Below are 26,345 nucleotides of genomic sequence, written 5' to 3' on the forward strand. Positions count from 1 at the left end.
TCATATCCAGCCTAAGATCCTACATCAACTCCATATCACAAACTCTAATCTACCTAGAATTTATCCACATGTCAGCTCCACCTGCAATAGATGTAAGCTCTCACCATGCATTTTAGCACATGTGTTTTGGCTTTGTCCTGCCTTACAGATATTCTGGACTGAAATTTTTCAAATCCCTGAATGAAATTTCTGGTCTCAGACTTGTCCTGAATCCTCTCAATCACATACTGTCGCACAAGGAAGGATGAGATGGGGAGGCAGGACAGGGATCATCAGTGACATGATTGAATGAATTGCCCTCTTTCTGGGGGGAGCAATGTCACCGTGTTTCTGCGTATTATCAAAAAAAGAATTAATTAAAAGGTAATTAAAAAAATAAATAAAAATTAAAGCCTATATCTTCTCACAGAACTCGGGAAAATTGATCATTTACATGAAACATGATTCCATCAAGTAAGCAAACTTTGTCCCTGACATAGTTTTTGTTGTATTTCTTCAATGTTGTATTATTTGGCGATGTGTTTTATTGATTATGTTCTAGAGCTGAAATGCAAATCAAAGTAACAAACAAAACAAACAAAATTGCACACATTTGATTCATGATGAACAAAATTTGTAGCCTATTTACTACAGTGTGGCCTATTTGCCCCATCAGACAGTCATAATTAAGCGCTTCAGCAATGTCATTCATTCAGCACAAAATGACGTAGGAACCTGCAGTGACACAGCTCCAGCTGTGTACCTGTGATCTCAGACACGATGAGGAATGATACGTTTCACACAGAAATGGTGTCAGACATAAACCATCAGAGCTGAGCTGGACAGCCGCTGATTACTGCCGCAGAGTAAACATTTGTTAGGCCTCTCTGTACAAGCACAGATAGGCTCCAGATGAATTGACAGGGGCCCCTAAATTGTGTCTATGACGCCTGATCCATCACGTCAAGACCATTAGGAAGGAGACTGGGTGTGATGATAATGTATTGATCAGCTTGTGATAGATGGCCTCTAAGGATATATAAGCGAAGTTCTTGGGCAGGCAGAGGTATAGTCCAAATCAGGCCATCTAAAGATAAAGGCACCATGCTTTCTGTGGCTCTGCTTTACCTCGTAGCTGTGATTTGTTCTGCAAGATGGACACATGCTCTACCTCTGTACCCTGACGCCAACCTGGAGCCACGGGCAGGTAAGGCTCTTTAACTGTTTTCTTCTATTTCAGTGAAACTGTTGGATTTGATAGGTGAATTTAAACTTTTGAATTTGACTTTTTGTCACAATAAACCCTGTGATATTTACTCTACAGTCTATTTTGCAGCTTAGCTCAGTTTTTTCTTAATGATGTGTGAATTAAGATGCAGTAACTCCATTCATGTTATCTGTAAATTTCCTTTAAGAGAAATCAAGTTCCATTTACTTAAATATTTTAATATTCTTTCTTGCACATGGGTGCATCATCTTCTTGTATTAACTATTGGCAGGGGTTTTAATGTCATGATGTCAGGGTGATGGGAGGAATTTGTTTTATTTCAACAGATTTCATTCAGAAATTAGTATCAGAGGTAGAGGATGGATCCAACCCTGCTGACGGGGAGCAGAGGGAGGTGAATAATCTGTATCCTCTTCTGATGCAGCACAATGGAGGAAGAGACTCCTGGAGTAAAGGTAAAAACAATAAAGACGTTTGCAGCCACATATATGGTGGTCAGCATAATGATTTTTTCCTATTTTTGTGTTTTTAAGGTGCAAAAGATTCTGCACAACAGGACAAGTTTGCAAACATGGTAAGGCTGATGATCCATGTCACTATACTATCTTTTTCAATCTCTTTATTGTTTTTTTCTGACGAATTGAAAAAGGGAATACATAATTCAGTAATAATAATGATAACAATATATTCTACTTACATGCCAACACAGAGATCTATACCTGTTGAGAAAAAATAAAAGACAATAAAATGGTGCAAAATTAAAATGAGTATCTAGAGGATACGCTAAACAAAATAAAATATAATTCAAGCCAGACACAATAATAAATAAGGATGTAACAATAGATCAAATATTGTGATACTGCAATAAAAAAAATCATTTTGAAGTTTAAAAGTAAAACCCTGAAATCAGCTCTAAAATTAACCGGAGGTCAGTGCAAACAGGCTGAAACCTGATTTACAAGACCTCTCCAGTGAGTTTCAGTTGAAGCTCTAGGTGCAGTATCTTGATGAGTTTAAAACATGTCTCTGTCTCTTTCTGCTTTCATCATATTTTGTCTTGTTTTTAGGTTGAGGACCTCAAAGAAGCTGTGCTGAAGCTGGCAGCAGCTGACAAGCTTCGCTCTCAGGGTTTTATCAGATCAGAACAGAACCTGCCAAAACCAAACAAAAGAGGTGAGTGACTCTTATTACTGTATTATATCACGTACAGTTACATGCCACACCCTGATCTTTATACACAGTATATCAAGCCAGTTTAAATATTTAATCCTAAAGTCACATCACATAACAATACCTGCATAGTACCTGAGCTGATGGCTTTAATGTACCTGAATATTCAATGACAAGTGTGTTTAACTAAGGCTTATGCCATTTAAAGCAAGACAAATAATTTATTCTTTAACAGGTAGAGACGGAACATGTTCTAGAATATTTTGCACAAGTAAAAATCCATTTAATTTAAGCTTTATTTCATCTGAACATCTGGTTGAAATGAAAGACCGGCAAAAGACAGGACATTACATAGGATAAAGCACAAAAAAGATATGGAAATAAAAGAAGTGTGTTATTAAATAATCAGTATAACACACACACACACACACACACACACACACACACACACACACACACACACACACACATATATGCATTTTTCAGGGAGTTACAGTGTATGCATTAATTTTCTGTAGTAAAGTTAGAATGACACATAAAGTACCATGTAGCTCATGCAAGTTTCCTGAAATACTGATATTCTGATGAATTTTTCACATTAAGTGAGAATAAAAATTAGAGAGATTAAAGAGTTTGGAAACCTGCAGCCATAAACATTTCACCACACCATCCTAATAATAGTAATGGTAATATTGTCATGGCTTCATGAGCTGCTTGAAGTTTCTGTGAGCTTGTTTTTTTGTAGTTTGACCACAAGTGTGCAGTATAGAGTGCTATTAATATGCTCTGAATAGAGACATCTTCACTGCTCGTGCATACAACTTGCAGCATCACCTATAAATATCATAATCAGCTGTCATTTGTTCTCTAATAAAGTATCAAAAATATATTAACTTATTACAGACACCAATATCATTATCAGACAGGCTGAAGTCAGGAAATGTTAGACATCTGTCCTCTTTGGTTCAACAGATCAGATCTTACCAGTATTATATTGATATCTGTTCCATGTTAGCAGCACAGAGTTTAAACTGGATTGAACTGAACTGGAAAAACTCAACATCTGTGAATTAAATCAAACTGTATTTATCAGTAATTCCAGATGACAGATGTGATAAATGTGATTTCAATGTAACATTTTATTACATGTTTAATTACTGTTTATAAATACTAAATAGTGTAACTTGAATTAAAATGTTGCCGAATACAGTACAGTGCAAGTAAAATACAAGCAAATTAAAATGCTGCTTATGATATTACTGGAGTAAACAATGAATAACGATGTAATTATGCAAATCAGGCGAAACAGCATATAGTCAGTTCCAGCCAAGTTTATTATAAAGCCTCAAATGATAAATTTCCTTTAAAAGACTTCACAAACTGTACAACATATAAAACTTTCTGTTATTATCTATTAATGTATATTATCTATCATTATTATTTCCTTTGATTGGACACATTTTAAAGTTTTCATATCTAGGTCCCCCACAATTGTTGCACATTAGAGCACAGACCGGAAATATGAGAGGATATTGTCATAATGGAAGATAACAGGGTTGAAGGTTTGAAGACAATAATTAATTATCAAATTAGGATCACTATAAATTACAATTAATCAGAACAGCCCAGCCTATTTCTTCCCTTGTTCAAACTTTCAGAAATGTGATAAAAGTTAAAATATTCTGTTCCTTCTCTGTACCCCCTACAACATGCTTAAGAACCCGTCTTTTTTGTCTCCAGGCTCTAGTTTGAAAGATATTAGATGTTTTATATACAATATATGCAGAATATACAGAAGCACAGGTAGTAAAAATACAATATAGATAAATACATTGACAATAGGTAAATATTAAAATGAATATGAACTGCTCCGGCAGAGTGTAAAAAAATGTTTGAACAAAGACGAATGTAGGTTAGAACTAAGTAGATTTTACTTCCCTGTTTTCAGTTTTGTTCCTAATTTTTCTCTCTAACAGCGTGTTTCTGGAAATACTGCGTCACCAACTAGAGCTCAGCAGCAGCAGCAGGATGTTTGGTGTGATGTCAGCTCGACCTGGTTGGAAACGCTGTCTCTCTCCATCATCGTTTTTGTTTCCCACCAAACAGTATATTTGTCGTCCAAACAGAAAATATATTTTTGAAGCTGTAAAACTGTCTTTTTCTGTGGCTGAAAATAAACTTGAATATCAGAAATGCCATTTACGTGAGCTGGTTTTGATGTTTGAAGGTGTTTAAATGTTTATAATATTTACTATATGAGACCTAAAGAAGGACAATGAAATTCAGGATTGCTTCAATATTATAGCACTAGTCAGCACACACACAAACCACAGAAAAATAAAGATTATGAGAAATTAAGTTGATCTTTTTTATTAGTGTGACAGTGAAACAATTAAATCAAAAACTGATTAAAAAAAACTGTATTTGTACAGGGTAAGGTACAGGAATGTATTTCAGGTATTATTTCATATTTTGCATAAATTGAACTGTTTAGGAAGCTTTCTACCTCTGCTGCTCACACTAACACAATCAAATAAACTTCAATAAGGGTGTTTTGAGTGTAAAAAGGATGAAAAATATATTTACACTATAAACAAAAACATTCAATTGCACATTTGGCCTTTTCAATGTGGCATAAACACACCATTTGTCTGTGACTATGGATAAATTACATACAATCAATAAAAAATAGCACGTCCCAAAGTCTTACTGCAACAACAGCTCCAGATTTTTAAGGTGGAATAGTGTCTGATTCATTGCCACAGTTAATTCTTGTATGTTGTAGCGCCCTCTACAGGTCACCATCTCTACATGCATGGTTACACTGGGTGAAAACAGGACTTAGATTTTACAGGGAATCAAAGGTTTATTTCCTCTGGTTGGCCACGCTAAAGTAAGCCTTCTCGATTTCAATGTCAGCTGGACACGTCTGTTTGAACTCCTCTCTCTCGTAGGCGTTTTGAAGGTATCGCCACACACCTGTGAACTGGGCGGGGATGTCGAAGTCACAGTACTTCTTGGCAGCAATCTGAAATGAATGACAGGAAAATCAAAATTTGCATTTTAAGTTCATCAGGTACATAAAGATCATGAGTAAAATAAGAAGTCACAGAGATGTAAAAGTATGCAAGTATTATCATCAAAATGTACATAAAATATTCAGAGTAAAAGTACTAATTCTGGAGAAAACTGAACTCTATGACAGATTAATTATTATGTAGCTATGACATTATTTGGTTATTATTCCTTTAGAGGTGGAAATTTGGTTCAACTATTAACAGCTCAATGACATCTGAAATGTGATAAAAGGGCTTAATGTGCATTGTATTTTTTATAATCTTTGTGATCAGTCCTATATCTTATAATCTTTTATAATCAATGTTTATGATGAGTTTGTAGCCTCTTAATATGAAAGTGACTGTGGCTGTCAAATAAATGTGGTTGAATAAAAAGTACAATATTTCCCTCGGACATGTAGTAAAGTAGAAGTTAAAAGTTGCATTAAACGGAAATACTTGTTACTTTCCACCACTGCCTTCATTCAGCTGAACAGTCGAGCATTTTTGTCCAGAGTGGTGATATTTTGCACAGGAAGACTCATCGTGCTCGGATTTACTCTATAAGCCAGTCAACAAAAAAGTAAATTATGGCAGAAATCAACCCAGAATGTTAAATCAGTCTCACCCTGATGACGTGTAGTTTGGGCAGCAGGTTGCAGTCGGCTAAGGTGAGACGGTCGCCATCCAGATACTTCCTCGTGGAGACACTGATGGTCTCTGTGGAGTTGTGGTCGATCTCCTCGGGGAGCGGAGAGTTTAGGTAGTTATCCAGGCGCTTGAACTCCCGCAGCAGGTTTTTCTCATGGACTGGAGTCAGAAACACATGTCATATGTTGAGTTTTGTCTGTAATTGCCAGTGGTGTAATGTACTTAATATGAGCACTTCTATTTTATACTACTACGCTACTGTAGATTTACTCCACTATATTTCAAAAGATTTTTTTTGTACATTTTACTCCAGTACATTTATTTAACAGTCGTAGCTTCTCGTTGCTTTATAGATTAACTTGAAAGATGAATTCATTGGGTGAAAATCCTATGGAAATAATATGAAATACAATGGATTGCAACAGGTTTATCTAACCAAACCAAATACAGTATAAGTTCACCTCAACCAGCTACAACTTGAAATGCTGCAGACTCCTCAATGTAGCACTAATAATAATAAGCCAATAGTGTAAAACTTAGATAATTTAAGGAGTCATTATCTGCCTAATGAATACTTTTGACTGGTGGTGGAATAGATGCATTAAATTAGCAATTCTGCAGTGTAAAGGAGTCAAGGTGCTGCTGCTATTGTGCATGTCGATTCACTGGAAAGACTCTGCTCTACTAAATGGAATGGGACCTTAATTAGAATCACTGGTTACCCTACTATGATATGTCAAAATGGCTCCTTGAACAAAGTCTATCATCAGCAAAATAAAAGTCATCATTCTGCAGAACAGCCCCATTTAGATGGTTTCTATTATAATATTACATTGTTATATTACTGTCAGAATTAGTTGGTCAAGATAGACATATTTTAGCGGCTGAACGTATATTTTGTAGATAAAATATAAATCTAGACAGTCTCATAAAGTGAAGTTAAGTTTACTTAGATAGTGCTAAATCACACCATACATTATCTCAGGGCACTGTCATATAGAGATGGTCTAGACTGCACGCCTCATAATATTATTTACAGAGACCAAACAATTCCCAACATGAGCAAACACTTGGCAACAGTGGCAAGGAAAAACTCCCTTTTAACAGGCAAGAACCTTGAGCAGAACCAGACTCAAGGTGTCCAGCAATCTGCCTCATCTGTAAATATAGCTGTCAAATAAATATAGTAGAGAAATGGTATGATGTTTCTCTCAGAAATGTAGTGGCCATGAAGAATAAAGTAGCTAGCACCTCACTAGAATTAATGTACTCAGTTATTTTCCACTGCTGATCAGTCGTGTGATTAAACATTAGGAATTATATGTTTTACTGAAGGTATGTCTATGTATTTCTTTATTACAAGAGCACCAACTTACAGGCGTTGTTTGGACTGTTCTTGATGAAAGCCGAGAACTTTGCAAAAATGTCAGCACCCACGTCAAAGGACTCTTTGTTCAGTGGGCTGAGATGAGGATACCTGCCGGGGAGAGAAGAAAAGAGATGCCTGGGAGTGAACTTGTTTGATGAGAGAATAAGCCTTCATCAAAATCACACTTCTTTAATATTTGTTCAATGATCAGGCGCAACAATACCTGGGAGGGGCCAGTGTTTGTTCAAGAAACTCCTCAATTTTGATGAAGTCTGTTTTGAGTGTGCCGTTGTAGAGGAGGAAAGGAGGGTTAGTCCCAGGGGCCAGGTCTTTGAGCTCAGCTGGCTTCCTGAAGAGGACGTAGAAAAGATGGAGAGGAAGGAAGGAGAGACATCAGACTTAGTTATTTTCTTCACTCGACTCAATCGGTTATCAGGCACGTTCGAAAGTGAGAGCGTGTTGTGTTATCGAGGCTTGTCAGAATCAAATGCAGCTCTGTGGATTAATGATTTCAACACTGGATGTTGGTTCAGTTATAAAAACACACAGCACTGGGAGTGGTCAGCTATTTAACAGGCCTGCTGTGTGCGTTCTGAATCATTCAATTATCAGCATCCTTTCAAAGTTTCCTGATCTTATTTGCTCTCTGGTAATGACCCTGAGAAATTCGCACAACAAAGCCTCAATTAAAGAAGGTGTTTGTTAGAAGGCAACACAGAGCTCTTTGTACACTTTACGGGCTCCTCCCTCCAACCTCTGAGAGACGGAGTGAGCAACACACCTATTGATAAGTGAGAAATGGTTTGGATTACTGAAAGAAACTTCTTATTTTCTGTCTTGTTTTGTTTCTTAATAGAGTTCTGTGTGAAAAGTCCCCATGACCAGATGCTCAGGAAGCGTTTCTGCCAGAGGAGGGGTGCTTACTTCCTCATATCAACAGTGGTCACTGTAAACTTCACTCCTTTCAGCCACAACACCATAAACAGCCGTTGGCAGAAAGGGCAGTTCCCCACGTTCTCACCATCATGTCCAGCCTGAAAAACACAGAAAGTCAAAGAATTCAATTTTCATGTCCACACAAGCCACCACTGTCCAGCTTTAGCCAGTAAAGCAACCACAAATCCTCTTTTTCTCCCCTCTGCTGATAAACAAGTGATTTTTGGAAGTGAAAGGCGTGTCCAGGATATTTAAAGGCCTTTTCCTCCATGAAGGGGAAAGGCAGGAGGCATTGTGTTGTAGACTCATGGAAAACAACAGACACAAAGTCGTGCTAACATCGCCTACATCAGCTATCTTACAGTATAACTACACAGCCCAACCTGTTTTTCTGAGCTCTAGCTTGTAGTTAATATGTTGTTGGTAAAGGAATCATTTTACACTGCTGAGTGTTAGACGAGAAGATCCATACCACTGTAATGTCTTTAACCTAAGTCTGAAGCAACTGCCAGCAGAAGGTTGGATTAGCCTAGCATAAAGACTGGAAACAATTAGCCTGGCTCTGTCCACAGGTTACAAAATGTAGTGGTGCTCGTTTGATTAGTTTGTTTAATCTATACAAATACAACATAATTTGCTGTTTTACAGTGAGACCTTTTGGCACTGCACTTAGCCTGGTGCTAACAGGGAACTGTCAGCACCAGGGCTAAGGGGGCTGTTAGCTAAGTTAAACTTTCCCACTGGCACATTCCAAAGTCGACTAACTGTGACTTTAGCCTGGAGTTTGCTAACTCCGCTCTGGGGCAGGGTTAACCCACAGTTTGTGAGGGTATGGCCTGAAAAATGACTAAACAGGTTTAAAAGGCACTGCTCTGAGAAGGGGATAAAAGATTACTTTTCACACTCAGCTCCAGGCTAAAGGAGTTGTTAGCGCTAGCCTAAGGGAGCTGTTAGCACCAGGCATTTGAAAATCGACTAAACCCAGGGCTAAATGTGCCGGTGTGAAACAGGACCAAAGGCTGGATAAGAGTAGTCATGGAACATTCTCGAACGTTCACAGCAGTTGCCTTATCAACCCAGAGCTAGTGGAGATACAGTGTGAATCGTATAACCCTGTGTTTAGCTGAACTACACGTTTGCATTCATGTATGCGTAACATGAATTTCTGAAGAAGTATGTAACCATTGCTCCACACTAATACAGGATACATGAGACAGCCATGATGCACATGCAAACACGTAGTTAAAAGCACAGATATCTCTGGCCTAAACCTAGACTAACAGTGTGTGTGTGAAAAGTGGCTAAGTTACCCCAGGGTTAACTCTTAGCCCTAGTCTGAGAATTCCTTCTGTACTGGACTACTTATTGGATTGGAGCGGTGATTTCCTGAGACTTTTCTAGTCCTGATTGTGAAACCACAACTTGTTGTTTGTGCACTTCAGTATTTTATACGGCTTAAACAAACAAGATATAATTTATTAATTTTGTGAGCTTTAGAGGTGCAAATTTTGTCACATTTGGAGAAAAGTGGGCTTGCTGCTTCCCCGTTTCCAGCCTTTATGCTAAGCTAAGCTAACCATCTGCTGACTGTATCTTTATATTCACATTGAGACATGAAAGTGATAGCAATCTTCTCATGTAACTTTCATCAAGGAAGCAAATAAGCACACTTCCCTAAATGTCAAATCAAGAAGGAGGAACAGAATATAGATTTTTAATTTGATTTTTTTTTTTTTTTTCATATTTTGTGGAAGTTGGAACAACAAAAGAAACAGGGTTGGCTGTTTTGATTGATCAAGTTTTAGTGATTCTAGTTTGATTGTTTATTGCAAATGAAGACTTAAAACCAAAAAAAGGAAAAAAAAAACATCCATAAGACAAGGGTATTCTTTAAGAGACCACTGCTTTAAGTGACTGAATATTGAATGTTTGTTTACAAAGAGACATAATGTAGTGTCTGCCACATATTGTAATGTCTTGTGTTGTTTTTGAGATCAACTTGACCTTGTTTTATATATCAGAAGACACTGTGTCTCTCCACATTAAGCACATTTGTGAAAAGGCATAACAACAAAGTGAAGAGGGAAAATTTGTTTATGTGACTTCTTGATACAGATGAGTGTGTCTGAATGTGTGCGCAAGTAAAGTGGGTGTGTCTGTTTCAGTCGACCAGCTTACTCTCTGCTGCTCCCTCTGGGTGTGTGATGATAAGATGGACCATCTGTCTGAGGCCAGAGTTCACTGATAAAAATGTGCCCTCAACAGGGATACAAACACTTCAGCATCTGTGGCACAGAGTTGTCCTCTGATTGATGCTCATACAGCTGCAACATACTGCACATCTCTGCTCTTTAACACTACTGATAAGTGAGCAGCAAATCCTGGAGTGACTCCTTTGTTTGCCCATAACTTCTGCCTTTAAAAAAAAGGATATAAAAGAGGAGGAAATTTCATGTAGAATTATACACAGTAGTCCTGCAGCTAAAGATTATTTTCATTGTTGATTCCTTTCTCAATTAATCCGTGAGATGTTTGGTCTGTTAGAAAGTTGATCACTGTTTCCAAAGGTCCTTAAATGTCTTGTTTTCTCGACAACCCAAAGACATTCAATTTAATGTCATAGTGGACTAAAGAAACGAGAAAATATTCACATTTGAGAAGCTGAAATAGAACAATTTGGACATTTTTTTTACATAAGACTCAAAATAATTAGTTGATTATCAAAAGAGTTATATTTTAATTTAATAGTTGACAACTAATCGATTAATCATTGCAGGTCTAATACACTGTATATTCTTTTGACAGTGAATTCAGGTGTAATTCTCTCACATGTTGCAGTGTGCTTCCTCTTTAAAGTAGTGAAACTGAAAAGAATAACTGACCTTAATGAACAGCTCGATGCTTGGCTCCTTGTCAGAGTTCTGCCGAAGTGCCATGTCGACCCTGAAGAAGTTTAATTCACTTTTTAAAATTCCAACTACTTCTGTCAAAACTTCTCCTCAAGTCAGCTGCACGCCTAAAATCCACAGGGCTGGAGACAGAAAGCTGATAATAACACTCTTGAACAAGTGCTGCTGTGGTTTCAAGTTTCTTTGTGGTCGTGGCTGTCAGGAGGAGACAGTGTAACACCTCACGGCTGGTTGTGTTTTGACTGAGGGCTCCTTGGAGGCTATCGCTCTCAACATACTTTACAAGCCAGGGGGAGAGGGAGGATTCAGAGATGATGGGCGGGGTACACACTCTTATATACCCAGAGCCAAACTCTATGAGGAGAGAGAGCTTAAAATAGGATTTACTCTGAATATTGCAGTGCACAGGAACTGATAACTGAGTGACTCACACAAATTAAGATAATTCATCTAGAACAGTTACATTCCAGCACTGTTAGATATGGAGGGAATAAAAGATTAGGAGCACTTTTCAGAAAGCACCCACTGTGTATTGAGGGATGCTGGGAAACAGTAGAAACACCTAATATAATTTTAAGGTAGAAAGTAGCCCTCAGTCCAAGTGTTTGCGCAAAATTTTTGGCTCCAGGGTGCAAAATTAACTTTTTTGACAAGCCATTCAACAGATTACCATTGTCTTTATTTTTGGGGGGCTAAATCTACCATCCATTTGCATATTTTACCAGCTGGTGCTAATTTGAATAGTGACCTACAGGTTGCAACTGATTTGGAGCTATATAAATGAAACTGATTTGACTTGAGTACAATATGTTTGTGAGAAATATGTGTGTGAGCTTGTGGTTTCTTTATTCCTCTCTGAAAGTAAACTGAAGATCTCTGACTTGTGAACAAAACAAGTCATTTGAGGACATCTTTTTTCATAATTGTCTGACATTTTATGGCCCAAACAACTGATTGATTAATTGAGAAAATGATCGACAGATTAATCAGTAATGAAAATAATCATTCCTGTAAAGTTAGGACCTATTTTACAAGTGAAAAGACTGTGATAAGATCGATCGCTTAATAGTTTTGAGGTAATCCAAAATAAGTGGAAAGTAATCAAGTTATGTTGCATTAATACTTGGATTATGTTACTGACTACATTTTTAAACAGGCAATTAGTGACCATCTCAGAATATATTTTTAAAGTCACCCTCCCAACTCTGGAGGTCACTAATTCTGTACAGTGATTACTTTTATCTGCCATTTCTTAAGTACATTTATTATTAATATATTACTGTTAATATGTAAATATAAAAGTTTAAATGCAGGGCATCCAATAGAAATTGCTTTACATTCTGGTATTGCTATTTTTACTTAAGTCAAAGATTTGAATAGTCCTACCACCACTGACAATGGTTTATATTTTTAAATTTTATCACGTTTAGAGGTCAAGGTGGGTTTCATCACCACTCTTTCAAACAAAGGTGGGGTATTTTAGGTTTATTTTAAGTAATGCGTCATAGAGAAGGGAATCCCCTCAGTGCTTTGGGGATAGAAAGGGAGGAGGTAACAGTTTCTTTTGATTACTAACTTGTTTTGCATTAGCTGGGGGATAAAATAAACATTAAAAGAAATATTGTGCTTTAGAATGAAAAGTATTTGCTATTATCTTCACAGAATATTTCACAAATATTTTTGGTTTGGTAATGATAAGTAATGCTTTCTTGGTAGATAAATGAAAATGAAAGTTAACTTATTCTCTGTCCTCTGGGACTGAGGACCGGGCTCATTTCAGTATCAGTGTTTCTTGTAATATTGCATCACTTGCAGTAAATAGGGGAAGGGAAATTTTAAGACAAATTCCCCAAGCTGTGGTGTAGACTTCCCTGAAAGAAATAAAACCAGTAACATGGTCAGGATTATGCAATGTATTACAAGGAATTTGGAAAAAAAAAAAAAAAAAAAGATACAAGCCTCTGAGCTATGTTGTACGTGGCTCTGTGCCATCAAAAACATATCCATCACATTGAAATTCCAAATAAATGCTGGAAATATGATGAATAACACTCGAGCATCACAGGACATGTTACGGACGTGGAGAAAGTTTGAGGAAAAAAAGCATCCTCCCCTTTCCTTTTAAATGTCTACAGAGTCAGGGAGGTTATGGCCTGAGATTTTCTAAACAGCTCTCTTTCCAGATGGTGGTACAAACCCTCCTCCAGGACAGTTTGAAGGAATAATTAGTCACTTTATTGACACTTCCTATGGGAGGTGAGTGGAAATTTACTGGAGTTAAAGTGGGAGGGTCACTCTTACTTACGTACATGATTAAAACTTTTGTGTGATAAATGACTGCAGTGCCATTCAGATTTTCAGTCTGATTCATCATCACAAGTGGCTGATAATGTCTGAAGCACCAGTGAATCACTTCTCATGTATTTTGTGTCAGTGTTTGGTTGGTATGACAACAGCCACCATTCTCACACAGAGGGTTGAGAAAGAAAGGAGGTGTAAAGGGAAATTAAGGTTAAAATCACAGTTGTTGTAGTAAATTGAAACCATCTCATTCTGGCTATGCAGAGAGGAGAGATTTCCTGAGTATTCCTGGAAAAAAAAGGGCAGTTGTGGAAAGTCGCCAATGACCTTTCACTTCCTCCACCGACAAAAAGATAGGAAAGCCCTCCTATCTCATGGAGACACACACACACACACACACGCACACACACGCACACACACACACACACACACACGCACGCACACACACATATCTCCACTGGACATACACAGCAGCTGGAAGTGACCTCCTGGAAAAAAGTGCCTTATCTCCAAAAACAGGAGCCTCGCTGTTGACAACCCCTTCCATGAGTCTTGATCTTGCCATTATAAACACACACGCACAGACACACATACACACACACACACACACACACACACACACACACACACACACACACACACGCGTACACACAAACACACAAATCTAAGGTCAAGATGTTATCCTGCAAACAAAATATTAACATGCTAGTGGGTCTCTGCTTGACTGTAATGGATTAAATGTGCCCATTTTTTGATTTTTGACATTTCTCTATGGAAAAAGCCACATTTTTGGTCACAGACCTTTGACAGACAAAGAAATATTTAAACATGGGGTGGGAGGTTATTATCCTAGCTTAGTGATAGTCTGTCTCTATAAAGAAAGGCATGATTTGTACTTAACAAAATCACTTGTTAACATGTCGTATCTCATGCACAGCCATACACAGCAATCAACAAGTTCCAAGCAAAGAAATCTCTGGTACTTTTCACCATTGCCGTTGCCACCATCACTCGTTTTTTATGCAACTAAGAAACCAAATGCGTAGAATGAGTAGAAAATCTGCTTCCTGTGTACACAGGCACACGCATGCAGTGTACATGAATGGTCATGTGATATGCTTTTTCAGGCATGTTGATATACATCAGACCGGCAATACATCATCTAGTCTGAACAGGCAAGGCCACACCCCCTTCTTGGAGAAAACTCAGGGCTTCATATCGTGGGAGAGATTGGAAAATGCTGAAAAGCTGCTGTGTAGCAGGTTGTAAACATATAAACATCATCATTATGATCTCTGGTTCCCCATCCTTCCTGGAAAGAAAAGGATCCCCAAAAGAGCAGTAAGAATTTATGAGCCACTAGAGCCATTATGCTAAGCTAACCTAGCTGCCTCCTGGCTACATCTTCTGAGCTGTGTACTTAAAACATTTCCCCCAAAATGTTTAACTACTATTTGTGAAAACTCACAATATGAAACTTGTTTTTACTGAAGCCTAAAGCTGCAACACCCAATCAAAAGAGAAATCACATCACAGGTTTTGAGCATGGTAGCAATAGTTGTTTTAACATCTGTCTACCAGGTGTGTACTAGACAATAAGAATACAAATTAAAAGATAGGAAAGCCCTCCTATCTCAAGGACACACACACAAACACACACACACACACACACACACACACACACACACACACACACACACACACACATATAACATCTTAGCTGTCAGCTCTGTTCAAAGCAGCCAACAGCAAGGTTTTTTTTCTTGCTAAAGGAGGGGTGGCTGTTTCTAGTAAACACAATGGCATCATTGACCCACTGGCCGCTCTCTCCCAGGCAGTCTATAGCAAGACAACTCATTACAACAAAACCTTGGGGTCTGTCGTGCAGGATATGCACAATGAAAGTGCCATGGAGTTCTTCAGCCTCTTCTTTTCTCTTCTTCTTCTGGCTCTGAAGATCCGCACCGCACATTCGGCTCCCAATTTTTCACGTAAGTGCATGTTTTTGGCACCAATTATTGCTTTTTCAGGAGAAAATCGAAATGCTGACTGGAATTTTTTTTGCAAAGGAAGCTTCTTAGGCATCCCCTATTTTTTTCTGCACATCCTGCTTTCCAAACAGCTGCTGCAACTCCTGCTGAAAGAACAGAACCAGGGTCCTGAACTTATGACTAGATACTCCCAAACTAGAGTTGAGTTGTTTTTACTCCCGGCAATAAAATATGATGGAAAATGTTAAGAATGATATGTTCAGACAAAGCCAAAGGTGACTTTTTATCTCATCACCTCTATTGTGGGCATCTCAGTGAACCTCTCTATCTGACCTCAGCAGAGATTTCCATTTTTTGTGTGTCTGCTGGCTCTGATGGGCCTAATAATAGTTCATTGTGAGTGAGTGCCTGGTACAGCCTCTCATTGGCTCCCTCAAGCTTCACACACACACACACACACACACACACACACACACACACACACACACACACACACACAAAACACAGGGGACCACGCACAGGAAGCATGCATGAGAGGGGAGACTTCACTTCGGTGTCTCGGTTCCGTTGTCTTGTAAGTTTGAATGTGTAGTCAGAGTCCAGTAATAGTCTTGGAGAGCTACACCCAGGGACTGCTGGGACACCACCCAGCTGACAACCAGGGCTGAGCTGCAACGTCTAAAAAGAGCAACTAATTAGTCATACTACTGACGCGCCAGTTATGGACAAGGAAGGACTTATTATTTAGTGATAATAATCACGTCAACCAGTCATTTCTGCTTTGTTAACCAGAGAAAATAACTGCCTTGTTATTAATAAATCAACAATAAATCAATAACAATTAATAAATAATACATTTGAAACCCAAAAGTCAAACAGGAGTTATATAATTATCTACATATTTAAATTAGATGAAAGTGTAACCACTGTGTCTGAGATTAGATATCAGCATTAAAAAGCTGTTAATTCACTACATTTGCATGCCTGCTGATTTGCTGTAAACTTCTCTATGCTTTTTTTGCCACCAATTTCCAATAAGACCATTATAAATGCTATATAAATGTTTTATAATTAGTATATTAATGTGTGAATATTTTATAAATCATTTAAAAAAATATTAGAAACAAGTTACAACACAATTGACATACATGGAAGTGAAGCCACTATTTAGATCCAGTAACTGTTTAATTAATCTTACTAATGAGTTACAAACATTTATAACTAGCAAAAGAGAGTCTTATTGTAAATTGTAAGAATCACAGTATACTGCTGTGCATAAAAACCTGATAACATACAGTATGTCAGGTTTATTCAATTGCATGGGCCAAATTGTTGTTAAGTGCAGAGACACTTATTTTATTAATCTTTTCTTAAGTTTTAACTGTCAGAGGGAAAGTGAAACTGAAAGAAAAAATTAAATGCAAAATTGTGTTTATTAAGACACATGGTACTCTAAGATTACATTTAAATTCCTAACTTTACACAGGAAATGTAAATGTTTGGCCCCTTGATACTTAATTTTATTTGAAATCTGATTTTTAAAAAGAAGTAATTGAAAAGGCTTGGCATACACCTCTGTTAATAATCAGGGAGGTTGCTGATATCATGATGAAAATATCAAGGTAAACAATATTACCAACGTTTTTGTGTATCAATCTGCTAATTTGATTTGTTAATTTGATGCCAAATGAAACTTTTTGACAATTAACTTGTGCTGATGATGGTTAAATGTTAACTTATTGACAAATATCTGATGAAGCAGACAGGTTTAAATGCTACCAACAGAGAAGACAAAGTAAGGAGTGAGATCTGAAGCTTAACAGTACAGATAAATGTGGGCTCACTTTTTGGCAAGCAACAGGTCACTGTTGCCCTTCTTATCTAATGTGTTATAACAGCTTATTAATGATTTATTAAGTGTTTACAATTAAATTGATAACCTAACAATCATTTATAAGAGTAGTACTGTTGTGGTAGTGTTTTTTTTTTACCACCTGTAGGCTACATGCTATTTAATTCTTCCACAATCAGCAGATAAATGAAGTGAAGTTTGTATCAGACTGTGCTCTGTTTCAGTATATCTTCACACCGTCCTGAAGAACCACACCGCTCATGCTTGTGAAGGAGAGACGCTCATCATTGAGTGTCCCTCTAGGACATCTGTGACCGTCCTGTCAGCTTTCTATGGACGACGTGTCCCTAATCAGCATTTGTGCCCCTCTGCAAACTCAAACACAACTGTTGACGAGGACACAGAATGCACTTCCCATGTTGCTACTGAGGTAAATAAAGCCACAGGGAGATGAATGTGAAGTTTTAGGAAAGCTCAGCTCAGTGGTCAACACACATTTTCTTCCTCCTGCAGAAAGTGGTGTCAGAGTGTCAGGATCGCCGGTCCTGCCACATCCCTGTCTTCAGTCCAGTGTTTGGACAGGACCCCTGTCCTCTCACCACAAAGTACCTACTAGTTGCCTACAAGTGCAGACCAGGTATGCTGCTGAGGTCCTGTACTCATGATCAGTTTGCCAGATTGGTTTGATGTTTTCCAGCCCAATAACTGCTCAAAATCCACCCAAATTGAAGGAGAAAAAAATACAGAAAACATAAACATAACCCAGCTCAGATTACAAAAATAATAGTTTGATCTTTCTTGGTCAACTGCAACAAGAATTGAAAGTGTGCCAAATTCAAGTGCACTCCCCATGTGCAAATGCATGAAGAGGGCGAAAGAAAAGTACACAAAGTCCCATGCTATCAAAAAGCCAAACAAATAATGATGTGGTAATTTTGCAAGTGGTTTCTGTTCTAATATACATACAGACTGGATAGTTGCAGATCTCTTTACTTAAAATGAACAAAAATTATTTCAAATAAAAGTTGTGCTGAGTGAATTTATTTACGTAACTAAGGAATATAATGTATATATATATATATATATATATTTTTAGACACTGTAATTTTTAATCTATTTAATAACCAGCCTAAATGATGGTAAACGAACCCAAAATTCTGTTCACCTGCCCAGACCCATTTTAACCTGCACAATGCAACCCAAAGCAGACCAGTGAGGCAGAAAACCACCTAGTCTGGCAAAACTACCGTAATCATTATGTGGACAATCAAATGACTTGAACAGCAGTGGTCAGGGTGGAAACATTTGAATCAGTTGATTGTCTTTTACTTATGTGGCTGAACTGATAGAATTAAGCAAATAAAGTTGTGTGTTTTGCATGTTTAAAGGTAGAGTCAGTTGGATTTGTCTGAGTTGTTCCTAAACATGTCAGGATGTCAAATACTGACGCTTTGGGTTGGTGAAATGTCCCGGGCACAGAAAAATAAAAAATGAGGAAACACAGGTGGAGAGCAGGGTATCTGCAGATACAGACACCACCACACACTTCTACTGGGTCATAAGTGATGCTTGAAAGGGATTATGTAATATGATTTTACACATGTTGAAAATAGTGCAGATTTTACCTATAAGGAAATCACTGCAGATTAGTTTATATTAATGTCTACCACAGCGAAGTATGAAAGTTCATTCTTGGCCTTGAAAACAATAGTTTAACAAAACAATGCCAACTCAAGGTAATCTTACTCTAGTTTTGAGCCATATCACACATCAGCAGATGGGTTGTCATGGAGATCTGTATCTGATGACACACACCAGCTGTTATAACTTTCATCCGTAGCTCTTTTGGGACTTCTGGACCATGATGACTTTGATGTTAAACATGTCAACAAATGTATCTTAATGAAAAATGAACCAAACATCCACTGATGAAGGAAGTGTGATTTGGCTGAAGCTCTGAAAAAGGCCACTGAGTGGACCTTTCTGCTCATTTCAGTACAGTATGAAAAGTAACTTCAAACAATAGGCTATCAATCAGAGTTAGCATCATCTTTTCCTTTGTATAAGTTAGATTTTCATGTGATGCAGTCAAGAGTGTGGGCTGATTTGATATATATATATGTGATATACCCACATATCACACAACAATTTAATTTAAACTTAATGACATCAGAAACTAAAAGTGCATAACGTCCACTGTGATATCACAAAAAAATATAAACAAATGAAAGCAGTGGCGTGAAGGAGGCTCAGCAGTAAGATAAAATCTGTTATTCATGAGATAAAAATGCAAAAACATTAGTACACTAGAGACCGTTTTGCAGTGGGATCACACCAGCTGTGACGCCCATCAACATGTTGATGTTCCAACCCATAAATAATCAGTAGTCATTTCCACTTTATTACATGAGTACTCATTCAGGCGTTATTTTTTTCCCCCCAAGATAGTTCCACCTAGTCTCACCCTATTTTGTGCACGAGTGTAGACCGGCATTTGGGAGAAACTTAGCAGAGAGGTTGTGATGGATGAATGGATCGAACACAGGACGCTCACCCAGGACACCAGCCTTTGTGTCCTGTGTGTAATTAAATGTATGTCACCGTTAACTTTTTTGGAGACTTATTATTTTGAGTTGTGGTTGAGGTAGGTTTAAGCACAAAAAGTAATTGCATAGATTTCGGCAAGACAACTATATGGTTTAAACTACTTGGGTAAGTTTAGGAAAAAGATCATGATTAAAAAGATCAGGGCCTTCATTATAGAAAAGACTGAAACCCTGTCTTATCTCAGTTTAGGATGATATTTAGGATTTCTGGTATTAGCAAAACCTGTTTCCTACCTGCATTTAGAAAAATATCCTGTCTCATCTCAGGATAGGAATTTAGCTATAATAGAAGCATCCTAACTGCAGAATTTCCCAAGTTAGGAATCTTGAGTTAAAGATAAATTGAAAATAACTGTCAGAGATGGCAGCACCACTGTTGTGAGGACTGTATGGAAATGACAACATGCACACTAAATATTATGATTGAAAGACGACTCAAACCCTATGATGATGCTTTAAATTTCCCAGACCATGTATTGATGGGTAGCCTATATGTCGACTACCAAGATGATTAAGTTTGAATTTGAAGGACATCCGTTCAAATCTTCATCATGGGCCAATATTTGACATTGACAAGAGAGCCAGTGACATGTGAGGTGAGACAGCTCATGGATACAGGCAGTCTTGTGCACATTCTACACACAGATAAAGACATGACCGGACAAATGGTGACTGAAGAATCAAGCTTGCAGCTGTATTTAGGATTTTCTAAGTTAAGATATGATATGAGATCTGAGATAAGACAGGACACAGCCATCAGTTTAGGAAAAAGAAACGAGGTAAAAGGACGACAGGAGTTTTCCTATCTTGGAAACTTAAGATAGGAAAAGCACTTAAGAATATTTTCTGTAATGAGGCCACAGCTTCTTAATAAAAAAACAGACCAGGCAACAAGAACTAGCCAATCACAGCTCAGTAGTACTACCCAATCAGAGCACAGTAGGGTGGGACTAGGTGGTGCTGTCTGGAAAAAAAAAGGCAGTGCCCAGCAGTCATGGATTGGACCACACCCATCTACGAAGTCTACCTTCATCTTGATCTCAACTGCTCATCTGCAAATTTTCATGACTTTTGTGACACTTCTGTGGTGCGAAAATCCGTCCACAGACAGATGGACACCTGGACAACCGCCTTTGTGGTTGTTCCCACTAATGTAGGTGTCAACAAGACCATATTTTGCCATAATAGCACACAGAAATACTCACAAAGTGAAAACAGCACCAGGCACATGCTGTTGTAGCCTTTAAGTTTCTTCACTAGATGTTCAATGAAATATTACTTTCTGTAATTATGTCATCTGTTTTTCAGAGCACCATCGCACAAGGCTGGTGTGTGAAAATGAGCGTCTGAGGCTGATGTGTAAAAATGAGACTGTCCTCGCAATCTACTCCGCCACATTTGGACACCTGCTGCATGGCAGTCCTTACTGTCCTCAGGAGCCTGGATCACACACTGACATGGGTCTGAAACTTCACTGTCACCTACTTGCTGAAACAGTAGAATAAATGTCAGTTCTTTAGACACAGTGGTAAATAACTTGTGTCCCCTGTTTATCTATTAATATACCTTAAAGGGACAGTTCACACCACAATCAAAAATACTTATTTTTTTCTCTTATTTGTAATGGCATTTATCCATTTAGACAATTTTAATGTAAGTTATCGAGTTTAGGAGAATTCAGTCTTAGAGATCTGCATTTAATCCAGTATAAAGGACATAGATGGCCCTCGGCTCGAGATGCTTATAGTGTGAAAATATACATTTGCCAACACTGTCTCTTTCTAGAAGTCATGACCTGGTTACTCAAGATAAAACCTTGCTGTGAGAAGTTTAATGTAGAAGCTATTTTCTTTCTACCAGACTGCACATGGCAGATATCTATACAGCTGATTCACCCCAAAACTATCTAGATCAAGGGTGACAAAATCAATTTCAGCATTATTAGTGCCCATTGTCCATCGTACAGTATGACTCTACTCACCTCGACCCCTCTCAGTTTTGGTACCAGGTGCTCTGTTTTCCATTACAGTATAGTGCATCATTGTACAACTACAGTATTATAATTTTTAAAAACACTTTTTTTAAAATTAAATATAAAAGTAGTATTAATAATGAAGTCACATTAACAATAAGGTTTGCTTTAGTTTATGTAGCCCACAGGCAAGATTGGAAATCCAAAATGTAGGCTATATTTTTGTAAAAATCAAATGATAGCATTTTGCTTGGCTGCTAATATTAATGTTCCTAGCTACAATCAGTTGGCTAGCGCTACTGCTGGAAACAACAACATGATGTAGTCGGATAACAAAATGTGAATGCACTCTGTAACATGTGTTGCACAAATTATATTCTTTGCAAGCTCTCACAGGCCACATAAAATGAGCTGCCGAGCTGGAATTGGGCCACAGGCCTCAAGTTTGACACATCTAGATGCACAAATACCACTACAGGTAAAGGGAAAAATATGTATAGTGGATTTGGGGTGAACTGTCCTTTTAATAAAATAGTAGTTGAATTATGCATAGAAATTATCAGTTCACTGGTGCATCCTAAATAAGACTGATTAATCACAATTATTATAATATTAAAGTGATTACAGTTATTAATTTAAACTTGATTTATTCCAGAGTGTCTGTCACCCTCCGCACTGAGGAAAGTGTCCCGCAGGTGTCACGGCAGAGCGAACTGCTCAGTACTGGCCGATACTCAAACCTTTGGGGACCCCTGCTTCCCCGGCACCAGGAAACACCTGCGGGTGTCCTTCACTTGTGGTATGTGACGAACCAGATGTTACTGGTTTTGATTGATATGGTCTGTTGCTTTATGTAAAAAAAAAACAACTCTCACTTTCTCTTCAGTACCCCGGTATCTTCTAGAAGATGTCGGTCGAGGGTCAACAGATCCGTTCATGATCTCAGACTACACACACGGTGAGAGTCAGACTGAATATTCACAGGTTTTGTTGCATGCAGCAGATTTGACTGGCATCTGAGCCCAGACCGCTCTCACCTGCAGGTGGATGGTACACTGGCCCCACCTACAGGCCTCAAAACGTGCTCTTAACCAACTCTCTGGAGATCATTGAAAAAATATTGGGTATGTGCACTGATGCCTGTAGACTTCGGGCGAGGGTTGCATGTACATTTATTACCATTGTTGTGAATCATATTTAAAGGCCTATTCAGGTGTTTTAGCATGTTTTGGTTTTAGTGCTCAGTCACATCACAGTCGCAATAGATTATAACTGATTGTAAATAGTTGCCTGTTTATTTTTCTTTTGCATCTTTCTGCAGAAACTGAGCATATTAAAAATACATGTCCCCCCCACCTCCATTTTTCTATGTAGCTATACACAGTGTGTATATATATTTTTGCATTACTGCTGACCATTTTCCAAAGCATGCAATAGTTTTTTATATTAATTATTAATATTTCTTTTTTTTAATTTCAGTCATCCATTTGTTCCCTCTCAGTTTACAGTGTATTAAAACCGTCTTGCACATACACGAAAGCTTCTTAAGATAGGCAGTTGATCAGTAAACATTTTATCATCTTAAATTTTTTTTTGTTGAAGTTATATTGTCATTCAGTCATAATTAAAGATGCAACAATACCAAAATCCCAAGGTATTTTAACACCATGATAAAAAGCCCACATCTGATATGTATAGCATTTTTTGTTAGTATAAAATTTGTTTGTTTTTTCTTTCAACATAAATTGCTTCTGCTTTTCTAAAAGCATGTGCAAAAAAATTATTTTTGGCTATGAATGTTTGAATTATGTATATAAAAATGCATAACAAAACCAGTGGAGCTGTCAGTAGCAGTCCTTTTATAAAGTAAAATAAAATAAAATAAAATAAGAACAATAAAATAAAATAGTTAATCATGTAAAATGGTGATAGATATCATCACAGTATATCACAGTATGGTATTGAGATATTTTTTATCATGATATCAGTTTGGATTATTTTCAGAACTCCTTCTGGATGGTGCATTTATGAGCTGGTGGAAAACTTATACACTCATGTCTATGAAATGCCCTATGTGTAAAATTTAGTGGGATATATTGGCAGAATATGACAGAAATTGAAGACAATATTCATAAGCATGTATTTATTAATGTATAATCACCCGAAAATAAGAATTGTTGTGTTTTTGTGTCCCTCAAATGAACTGTTTAGAGGGCAGAGGTCCTCTTCCATGGCATTCACCATGTTACACCACCATGTTTCTGCAGTAGCCCAGAACAGACAAACCAAACAGTGCCTCTACATATGGCCTTTATCATTTTTCATGAGTTCCCAGCCACCGTAGTTTCTCATACATGCTGGGAAGGAGGGTGAGGAGAGTGGTATTAAGCATCTACATCCTCCCTGCTAGATGCCACTCAATCTTACACACTGGTCATTTAGGACAAACAATGGCCAATGAAGACAAAATCAGTGAGAGATTTCTGCACCACATTGGTGATCCAGAGCTGACTCTGAAGTCTTGGATATTAAATATTTCTATTTGCACACAACTGCACCGTCTAAGAGGACTTTTCAATAAAATCAGTGCTTTTAAACTTCTATACATTACCAGTTAAAAATAATGTAAATCTGAAAGAAGACAACTTAATGTTTCCTTAATGAGGCTCAATAGTTCTAAAGCCTAAAGTCTAAAGCCTCTGCAAGTTTTCATATAATACTGATGTGAAGTGCAGTTAGTGGCTGCTTGGGAAGTAAAAAGTGAATTCAGTGTAAAAACTTATGGCATTTTTTTTTGGTAAATTGTCAACAGTAAAGCAATGAATAAACAAGCTGTGGTAAATTGGTGGTTAATACATCACTTTAGTCTTTTAAAGGAAAAATTCACCACTTTTTTTATGTTAATGTCTGTCTAAACAGTGCTGATGGTAAATGTGGTCAACTGAAGCCTTAAATTTCACAGTGTCTGCTATATTGACCACGAAAGGAGAGTTCTCCTGCTTGTGGAGCTGTGCAAGCGCTTACATGTACCAGGATGCATTACATGTGAGTTTCTGTTGCCACGTATCACCACCTTAGCCAATAGCTATTGATCAGAGCAGTCACACATCACTTTCCTCGACCACACTGCATTTCGGGTGAACTGCCAGCACCAAATAGAGAAGACTAGTGTCATTTTCATGTATGTTAATATTAAATAAAATTAAATAAGTTTAACATAACGCCGCAGTGGACAGCCTTCTAAAACAGCAAAATAGTGTCTTAAGATGTGCCTGGAGATTCAATAAGGTACTTGTATATGTCAGTTGACACCACCTCTGACCACTCTGTGGAGTTTCCTCTATGTCATGACCCGATCACTGACTGGAAAAGACATAGCATGATTGTTTTCCTGACTGGCCAGAGGCTTTAATAGCTCAGTAGTGATGCAGTTTTCTTATTTTAGGCTTCTAAACTTGCAAAGACCTCAGAATTTGTGTGGGTTTTTTTGACCCAAAAAGTTCTGGCGCTGGAGCAAAGTACCCAGATGGGTTTCTCTGTTCTATTACTTTAGTGGCCAAAATATAGTTGACAGAAATACTCATCTAGCATCCAACCGACTACCCAGATGTGGAGACTCTAAATCCAAGCTTAAATAGTTTGTAGTTCTTCCTTAACACCAACAACATCACTATGACATCACTGGATGCAGCAGGGGAACTCAGTGTTTTCAGTTAATATAGCAAACAGTCTGGAATTTAGTCCAATTGACTACATTTACAATCATCACTGACTAGAGATGCACATGAAAAGTGTTGGATTTTCCCTTTAAGGAATAATTTAGTGCATAGGACAAGGATGTTTAAAAGGATGCACAACTGTAAATCTGCTGCATCTTATGCCAATGGCAATTTGATCTCTTCCAGGTCTTCCAGAGCGAGTGGCTCTGTACTTTGTCTCTGGAATCTGTGCTGGACTGGTTTTCCTGCTCTGTCTGTTTGGTGTTCGCTCCACACTAGTGAGGGATGTCAAAGATCTGGTTTCTGAGCTGAATGATGAACTGAAAGTGTCTCGCAGGCAGCGCAAGGAGCTGATGGAGGACCTCTTCGACGACGAAATCTCAGACACGTCGTCCTTCTGTCGCCTCACGCAATCTTACCGCACAACAGACATCTTCAGTCCATCCACTCTGACAGTAGAGATGGTCGATCGTGAGGTGGAACAGATGAGAGATCTGCCCAACGGAGACATGTGGCCACATCGAGACTCCAGCCCATATGCCATTCATAAGATCAAAACCTACAACAGCTGAGAGAAATCACATGTATGAGAAAACAAAAAAAGCA

The 26,345-nt window shown here is 37.9% G+C and overlaps 3 protein-coding genes across 3 annotated transcripts; 2 read left to right on the forward strand and 1 right to left on the reverse strand.

The window, feature by feature from the left end:
• Window positions 1-1,032: 1,032 nt before the first annotated feature.
• Window positions 1,033-4,575, forward strand: urp1 (urotensin-related peptide 1). Its single transcript, XM_084719502.1, has 5 exons — window positions 1,033-1,186; window positions 1,534-1,662; window positions 1,741-1,781; window positions 2,275-2,380; window positions 4,354-4,575. Exons 1-5 carry the CDS (start codon window positions 1,084-1,086, stop codon window positions 4,383-4,385), a joined length of 411 nt encoding a protein of 136 aa, XP_084575628.1. The 5' UTR covers window positions 1,033-1,083; the 3' UTR covers window positions 4,386-4,575.
• Window positions 4,576-4,731: 156 nt separating this feature from the next.
• Window positions 4,732-11,566, reverse strand: clic2 (CLIC family member 2). Its single transcript, XM_084719501.1, has 6 exons — window positions 11,272-11,566; window positions 8,378-8,487; window positions 7,677-7,802; window positions 7,461-7,561; window positions 6,062-6,243; window positions 4,732-5,405 (listed from the first exon to the last, which is right to left on the reverse strand). The coding sequence occupies exons 1-6, from the start codon at window positions 11,323-11,325 to the stop codon at window positions 5,244-5,246; spliced, it is 735 nt and encodes a 244-aa protein (XP_084575627.1). The 5' UTR covers window positions 11,326-11,566; the 3' UTR covers window positions 4,732-5,243.
• Window positions 11,567-15,458: 3,892 nt separating this feature from the next.
• Window positions 15,459-26,345, forward strand: LOC146327082 (protein eva-1 homolog C). Its single transcript, XM_084719506.1, has 8 exons — window positions 15,459-15,590; window positions 17,667-17,872; window positions 17,956-18,079; window positions 21,357-21,509; window positions 22,676-22,819; window positions 22,907-22,978; window positions 23,064-23,144; window positions 25,926-26,345. The coding sequence occupies exons 1-8, from the start codon at window positions 15,491-15,493 to the stop codon at window positions 26,309-26,311; spliced, it is 1,266 nt and encodes a 421-aa protein (XP_084575632.1). The 5' UTR covers window positions 15,459-15,490; the 3' UTR covers window positions 26,312-26,345.

Source organism: Lutjanus erythropterus, chromosome 5, assembly GCF_056507025.1.
Source record: "Lutjanus erythropterus isolate fLutEry1 chromosome 5, fLutEry1.hap2, whole genome shotgun sequence".
Taxonomy (NCBI): Eukaryota; Metazoa; Chordata; class Actinopteri; order Lutjaniformes; family Lutjanidae; genus Lutjanus; species Lutjanus erythropterus.

What these genes read in the sequence shown, in the direction of transcription:
- urp1 (XM_084719502.1), top strand. Translation starts at nt 1,084, where the DNA reads ATGCTTTCTGTGGCTCTGCTTTACCTCGTAGCTGTGATTTGTTCTGCA. An exon ending in AAGAGACTCCTGGAGTAAAG is followed by an intron (nt 1,663 to 1,740) that starts GTAAAAACAATA and finishes TGTGTTTTTAAG; the next exon opens with GTGCAAAAGATTCTGCACAA. An exon ending in AGGACAAGTTTGCAAACATG is followed by an intron (nt 1,782 to 2,274) that starts GTAAGGCTGATG and finishes TCTTGTTTTTAG; the next exon opens with GTTGAGGACCTCAAAGAAGC.
- clic2 (XM_084719501.1), bottom strand. Translation starts at nt 11,325, where the DNA reads ATGGCACTTCGGCAGAACTCTGACAAGGAGCCAAGCATCGAGCTGTTC. An exon ending in ACCACTGTTGATATGAGGAA is followed by an intron (nt 7,803 to 8,377) that starts GTAAGCACCCCT and finishes CGTCCTCTTCAG; the next exon opens with GAAGCCAGCTGAGCTCAAAG. An exon ending in CAAACACTGGCCCCTCCCAG is followed by an intron (nt 7,562 to 7,676) that starts GTATTGTTGCGC and finishes TCTCCCCGGCAG; the next exon opens with GTATCCTCATCTCAGCCCAC.
- LOC146327082 (XM_084719506.1), top strand. Translation starts at nt 15,491, where the DNA reads ATGCACAATGAAAGTGCCATGGAGTTCTTCAGCCTCTTCTTTTCTCTT. An exon ending in GCGGGTGTCCTTCACTTGTG is followed by an intron (nt 22,820 to 22,906) that starts GTATGTGACGAA and finishes CTTTCTCTTCAG; the next exon opens with TACCCCGGTATCTTCTAGAA. An exon ending in GATCATTGAAAAAATATTGG is followed by an intron (nt 23,145 to 25,925) that starts GTATGTGCACTG and finishes GATCTCTTCCAG; the next exon opens with GTCTTCCAGAGCGAGTGGCT.